General features: G+C 44.1%; 1 protein-coding gene across 1 annotated transcript; it reads left to right on the top strand.

The window, feature by feature from the left end:
- Positions 1–3,940: 3,940 nt before the first annotated feature.
- Positions 3,941–5,242, top strand: LOC116181789. The gene is made up of 3 exons (XM_031502213.1): positions 3,941–4,041; positions 4,189–4,979; positions 5,034–5,242. The coding sequence occupies exons 1-3, from the start codon at positions 3,941–3,943 to the stop codon at positions 5,240–5,242; spliced, it is 1,101 nt and encodes a 366-aa protein (XP_031358073.1).
- Positions 5,243–6,573: the final 1,331 nt, after the last annotated feature.

The following is a 6,573-nucleotide window of genomic DNA, read 5'->3' as shown; positions in this document are numbered from 1 at the left end:
TTTAATTTCTAGTTGGTATGTTGAGATGATATAGTACGGCTATTTCTCATTATTTTATCAAAAATTCGGCAATAAATCCAATTAACAAAATCATGTTAAGCCATGGAAATTTCCTAAAGAATTGAAATAGGTTTTCACACAGACGGAATGAGCCGCTCATTAAAATGCACGGAAAACAAATATCGCGTACCTACTAGAGTAAATATTTCCGCTGTAATAGTACATTATATACCGCGGGACTGAAGTAGTACTTTTAATCCCGAAGGTAAAGCTTATGGCCCGACCGAAGGGAGGGCCATAATTTACCTGAGGGATTAAGACCACTACTTCAGTCGCAAGGTATATACGATATTTTTCGTACTTCCGAAACTGAAACACTTAATCTGTATGGAGTTAAAGAACGCGTTCTTTCAAAAAATCGCTTCTTGACAAGTTACCATAGGAACGTTGCGTTGGTACGACAATTCCTATGCTATGGTAACAAAAATAATTTGGAAACTGTCATTGCTAGTGTCATAATTTTGGTGGTGGGTGACAAAGGTGTATTTGATATTGATCAAAAGTAGCCAAAGTAGGTAAAGAATTGATACCACCGAAATCCAAAAAACTATATGAGCAGCAGTACGATGCGTTTAAGAAGTACTGCCGCATACAAAATGTGGAACAACCTACTGAAATTGCCTTGTTAGTAATTTCATCCTTCCGGGATTTTCGTCCAAATTTAATCCCGGCGGGACAAAAAGTGACACTTCAGTCCTTGTCATAATGGAGTGAAGTTGTCATTTTAGTCTCGGAAGTACGAAAATACTGTTTCCTCAGTGAACCGTATTTTACAAAAAAATTAATGCTAGTTGTCATAATCTGATATTGATTTCGACCTTTGAATCTGCTTTTTGTCTTACTAGTCATGGCTTAATACGATTTTGGTAAGTGGATTTATTGCCTAATTTTCGATAAAATACTAGGTGGGCCAAAAGAAATCACCCTATTGGAAGATGCTCTTATTTTTGCAAATCGCGGCCAATGTCAAATCTGTTTTGACATTTGTGAACTAGACAGGTTTAGAATACAAGGTGAACAAGCCATGGAGCGATACACTCTCCAAGAACGCGGAATATGGGACCACATGAGACGCTGCCAAAAGTGGCCGGCCCGGAGTGCCCGTTCTGTCGAGAATATCGCTGAAGTGATGAAAAATGCCATAAAACGAGCCCATATAGCAATCAATTGTGACGGCGCCCATTTGACCGATATCATCTTCTCGACTTGACCAATAAAATTCTAAGGGTTCAAATAAACATAAAACACAGAATCGAAGTTTTTCATTTAATTGAATGTACTCTTAAAAAACTTAAAAAGTGATCCTGGTATACTATAAGGTGGATGTTCAATTTCTTCGAAGCCACAATCAACTACAGCAGCTTTTGAAAGTCTAAACTTGTGCACTGGTGCATTGTCGTGGAGCACCAAGACACCTTGTGACAGTTTTCCGCGTCTCTTTACTTTAATAGGATCTCCAAGGGCAATGCATCATGTTTGCATAATATCGTCCTGTTATCGTACGACCCTTATTCATATAATCAATCAGCAAAATTCCTTGAGAGTTCCAAAAAAAAATGGCATTATTTTTTTTGCAGAAAAGATTCCATTCAGCTTTAGTTTATTGGAATTGTCCTCCCAGTTTCTATCGAGCCGGGATTATCGTCTTAAACAGTTTTGTAAGACGAACTGTTGTGGTTATAGTCTTACTTATTATACTGGAGATTTTATCTTTGGAGATTTCATAAAAGATGAGCGAATGCCCCATCGATGACGATCCCTCCTTGCCATTAAGTCACTTTGTATTATGCATAATTTTAATTCAGTTGTGATAATTACTGGTCTGAATTGCAATCAATTACCAAAATCCGCTTCATATTGGCGATACCAGTTATGGATTAGGCATAATTTAAACAACTCTCGACACAATGATTCCCTTTTGGTAATGATTCTCAATTTCAGATTGTACATTCGACCTTACTAGAAGTAGAGAGGATATGTATTTGTTCAAAAAGGGCGACATTGCTTTGTCTTTGCGGACTAGCGATCTATTGCTCTTTGAAATGCCAGGTATAGTATTTTACTTTCACTAAAGCTGTTGGCTTTTGCTAATTTACGTATTTCAGACCGACGATTGGTGCAATCACGCCAACATATGTGCATCAACTCGTGAAAGAAAAAATACCTAATTCAAAGACAATCGTTTCCAGTTATATATTATTTACCAAATGTTACCTCAGTGCAATAAATTGTATATTATGTAAATAGGTTTATTTTTTCTATTAAGAGATGGACCTTTAATATATATACCAGTTTGTATTTATCATTTATTATGGACTTTTTGTATGTCTAAAGTAGTTATGTTTAGATTATGTGATCCAGTATTATCTCTGCGTTAAAAGGCAGCTTTTAGTTTTAGGATACCTACTGTGGCAATTTAAGTTGTGGATGCATTGCTCTTTTAGTTGTATTTATATAAGCATTGTATTGAATTTTGTTCATATTTTTGTAAGTAAATGGTTATAAAAAAACTGTTTCATTTTGATAGTATTTTACATTATTAGCCAGGTAAGTGAGTTTTTACTGGCGATAGGAGAAGTTGACAGGCGAGCCTGTCATCTCCTAGAGCCAGTAAAAACTATTACCTGGCGTATAATGTACAATATTTTATTGGTTACTCATTTGTAAACAATAGTAAACGTAAATTATTAGTTCTTAAATTGATCTCGAAGAAATGTCTAAAATATCATGTTATCCATGTGACAGAGACTTAGCATTAATTCTGGCCAATGAAATGACTAGATTACTAACTTGTAAAATTTTTACAGGTCAGCTGTCAGTTTTACAAGTCAGTAGCGTTTAAAGATGACGTTTACCCGTTTGCGTTTTGTCTTGTTAATCAACGTTTACAACTGAGTAACAAAAACTTTTATTTTAGAAGCGGAATGTGCAACTCTCTCGCAGGAAGCAGTTAATGAGAGCTTAAAGCTGAAAATCCGTTTTTAGCCGTTTTTTATGGGTGTTCAGGAACAACTTGTTAACCATGGGAGAAGGTGCATGATTACAGGATTAGTAGGCAATCCGTCACAGTTTGCTAGGTTTAATAATTTTTCATAAAATCAAAATTTTACTACCAACGTGTTTTTCGTCGATGTGAAAGGGACGAAGTCTCGACATCAGGTCTTGAAACACTAGCCGCAATGCCTCATTTGATGCCATTTGGTCAAGTTTAAATTTTAACAAACAGTTGTGCTCTTATATCTTATTAAAAAAGAGGAATGTGGTCTGGAGGTATTAGCCACATTTACGCTCTACTACAGTCAAAGTAAGATGCGTACAGTACTAGCATAATTATGTACTAGCAATCAACAAGGAGTTGCTGTCGAGTCACCTTTGGAATTTTTGTTTATACATAGTTAACTTGAACAGCGACTCGACGTCAATTCTTTTTTGATCGCCTGTTTTATCTTTGGGAGTGCTTATGACCACAGTCAAACGAGAATGAAATAAAGAAATTGAAATACCACAGAAGCATATAAATTTAAATAAAATGACATTAGAGTTTACCAGTGGTCTAGTAAATGGACAAGGGGTTTAGAGTAAAAAGGGGTGTCTGTCAGGGCGGCCCCTTATCAACACTCTTATTTAACATTGTCTTGGAAAAAATTATTGGGCCACTTGACTACATAGGGAATGACTCCTGACAAGTCTCCAAGTAGAAGCATACACCATCGATGTCGCACTTATAACTGTATTGGATGCTTGTTGCCTCTGTTGACTGCGGGGAAATAGACGTGCCGCGTCACGCGGTTTTGAGGTGCGTGCGTTGGGAGAGAGAGAGAGAGTGGCAGCAGAGACAGCGATCGGGGAGCGATTGGAAGAGGCAAATGTGGTGAGGATCATGCTGAGAGAGCGCGAGAAGTGGGAGGCCGTGGCGAGGCTGGTACAGAACAGCGACAGGGCGAGGGAGAGAGAAGCCCGAGATCGGGAGCAAGAGCGGCGGTAACACCGTAGGCGTCTACTATTAGGCGCCGGCCGGCCATGGCAGTGAAGAATGCCTGAAAAGGTGATGCCCGGCCATGGTATACCAGGCAGAGGAAAGGGTTTTAGGGGGTAACCCGTAAGGGAGTCCCCACGCCCCCCGCTAAGACCGCGAGAAAGCGACAGCGAGGGTACCTCGTCGGCGGCAAATGTCAGAAGGAGACCGAGACCGGAGGCGGCGCTGATTAAGCTGAAGGGTGAGAACGGCATGGAGGAAGTGCTGAGACGGGTCAGGAAGGTAGACATAACGGGGGTCAGCACCAGGATAGAAGGCATAACAAAGACACGGACGGGTGATATACTCCTGAGGGTAGAGAGAGGGGTGGGAAAGGCTGTGCCGGTGCTGAATACGATTAAGGCCGCCATTACGGACCGGGAAGTAATGCTCCTGGAGGAGAACTGTAAGCTAGCCGTACGGGATTTAGATGCCGTGACTACAAAGGAGGAAGTGCTCGAGCCCATACTGAGAGTGGAGCCGAAGGCTAGGTGCCGGATGAAGACGATGGTGGCAACTGAGAGAGGGCAGATGGTGGCGTATGTTTTCGTCGACCGGGCAACGGCGGATGCGATCACAAGAACAGGTTTCCTCAGGGTTGGCCTGACGTCGTGCAGGGTGAGAGTGCTGGTGGAGCAGGCGCGATGCGTAAGATGTTGGGAAGTAGGGCACATAGTGGCAAAGTGTACGGGCGCGGATAGGCGCCGCATGTGCTTTATGTGCGGGAAGGCGGGACACCAGGCCAGGGAGTGCGCGGGTGAAAACGAATGTTTTGTGTGCGAGGGAGTTGAGCCAGGTACTGGCAAGGGACATAGGGCGTATACGACGGGGTGCCCGCACGACAAGGGACGGGTGGGGGTGGCGCCAAACCCCGTAGTGAAGGAGGTGACGCTTGCGCGTGAAGGTGAGGATGCACAAGAGGAAGGACGGCAAATAGACTACGCACGTAATGATTAAGGTTCTCTTAATAATAGTAGAGTGGCCTTGGACATGGCGGGGAAAGTAGCAAGTGAAGTGGGGGCGGAGGTACTTGTGCTCTCGGAGGTAGGTCCGGACACTAGGGGGATGCGTGTGTTCAGGGACGTGACAGGTGCGGCAGGGATAATGGCGACAGGTGGAGTGATTGTGGACAAAGTTGGACAGGGGTTGGAGGCAAAGGGACTATAATAGATGTGACGATGATAGCAGATGAGGATGAGATGATCAACAAGGTGAGCGGATGGGAGGTGCTGGGGATTGATTCTCTCAGCGACCACAACTATATTGTATGGGAGTTGAGCGATCCTACGAGAACGACGGAGCAGAGACCCCGGGCGAGCAACGAGGCAGCGTGGAACCCTAGAAAACTGAATCAACAGGCGCTGAGGGAGTCACTCCTGCAAGAAAAAGACGAAGGGGGCCGGTCGTGGAGCGATAAGAGTCTCGCACAGCTGCTTCGCAAGGTTTGCGACGACGCGATGCCGAGACGACGGCCGGGCAGAAGGCGAGCCGTTTTTTGGTGGAGGGAGGAGATCGCTCTCCAGCGGAAGCGGTGTAACGAGGAGCGGAGGAGACACCAGAGATCGGTCAGGGCAGGGAGACCGGCAGTGCCGGAGAAGGAAGCCTGGCAGAAGGCACGTAGGGTACTGCGAGAAATGATAGAAACCAGCAAAAGAAGATGTTGGAGATTGCTATGCGACGACCTGGACAACGACGTCTGGGGAAAAGGATATCAGATTGTCGCGCAGAAGGTGAGGAGGAGGAGGACGGTCCAGGTAGGATGGACGGACGATGCGTTCGTAGAGACGGTGAACGGCCTATTCCCCAACCACACCGAGTTAAGACAGGACGAGGAGGTGGCGGAAACGGACGAGGAGGCGTGGGTAGCCACGGACGCCGAAGTATTGGAGGCGGCGAGAACATTGCCCAACGACAAAGCGCCTGGACCAGACGGGGTAGGGGGTGAAGGAGGCGGCGACGACAATAACGGAGGCCTGGACCACGATAATAAATGAGGCGATGAGAACGGGAATATATCCCAAGACATGGAAGCGAAGCAGGCTGGTACTGATGCCAAAGACCAGTGGAGGGCATAGACCGATTTGCCTCACGGACTTCGCTGGGAAAGTGGCAGAGAAAGTCCTCAAGAAAAAGCTGGAAGAGATAGTAGCAATATCTATTAAAACCCTTATATCCTGCTACTTCTCACTTTTTCATTCTCATCTACTGTATGGAGTAACTTTGTGGGGAAATGCTCCCAAATCGAACAAAGCTTTTATTATGCAGAAGAAAGCGATAAGGGTTATTGTAGGTGCCCAGTTTAGAGCACACTGCCAGCGATATTTCCGTCAACTTCGAATTATGCCGCTGCCATCAATATTCATGTACACTGCTCTTTTAGAAATTCACAAAAAGTTATCTACATTCCCAACTAATGACACTACACACAGCTACAACACTAGGAACGCAAAAAATCTGAGGATTCCATACTTCCCAAATCCAAAAATAATAGCCCCCGC

This window comes from Photinus pyralis, unplaced genomic scaffold, assembly GCF_008802855.1.
Source record: "Photinus pyralis isolate 1611_PpyrPB1 unplaced genomic scaffold, Ppyr1.3 Ppyr1.4_unclustered_Scaffold2010, whole genome shotgun sequence".
NCBI lineage: Eukaryota > Metazoa > Arthropoda > Insecta > Coleoptera > Lampyridae > Photinus > Photinus pyralis.
Note: the sequence above shows the minus strand (reverse complement) of the source record. Positions and strands in the feature narration are given on the sequence as shown.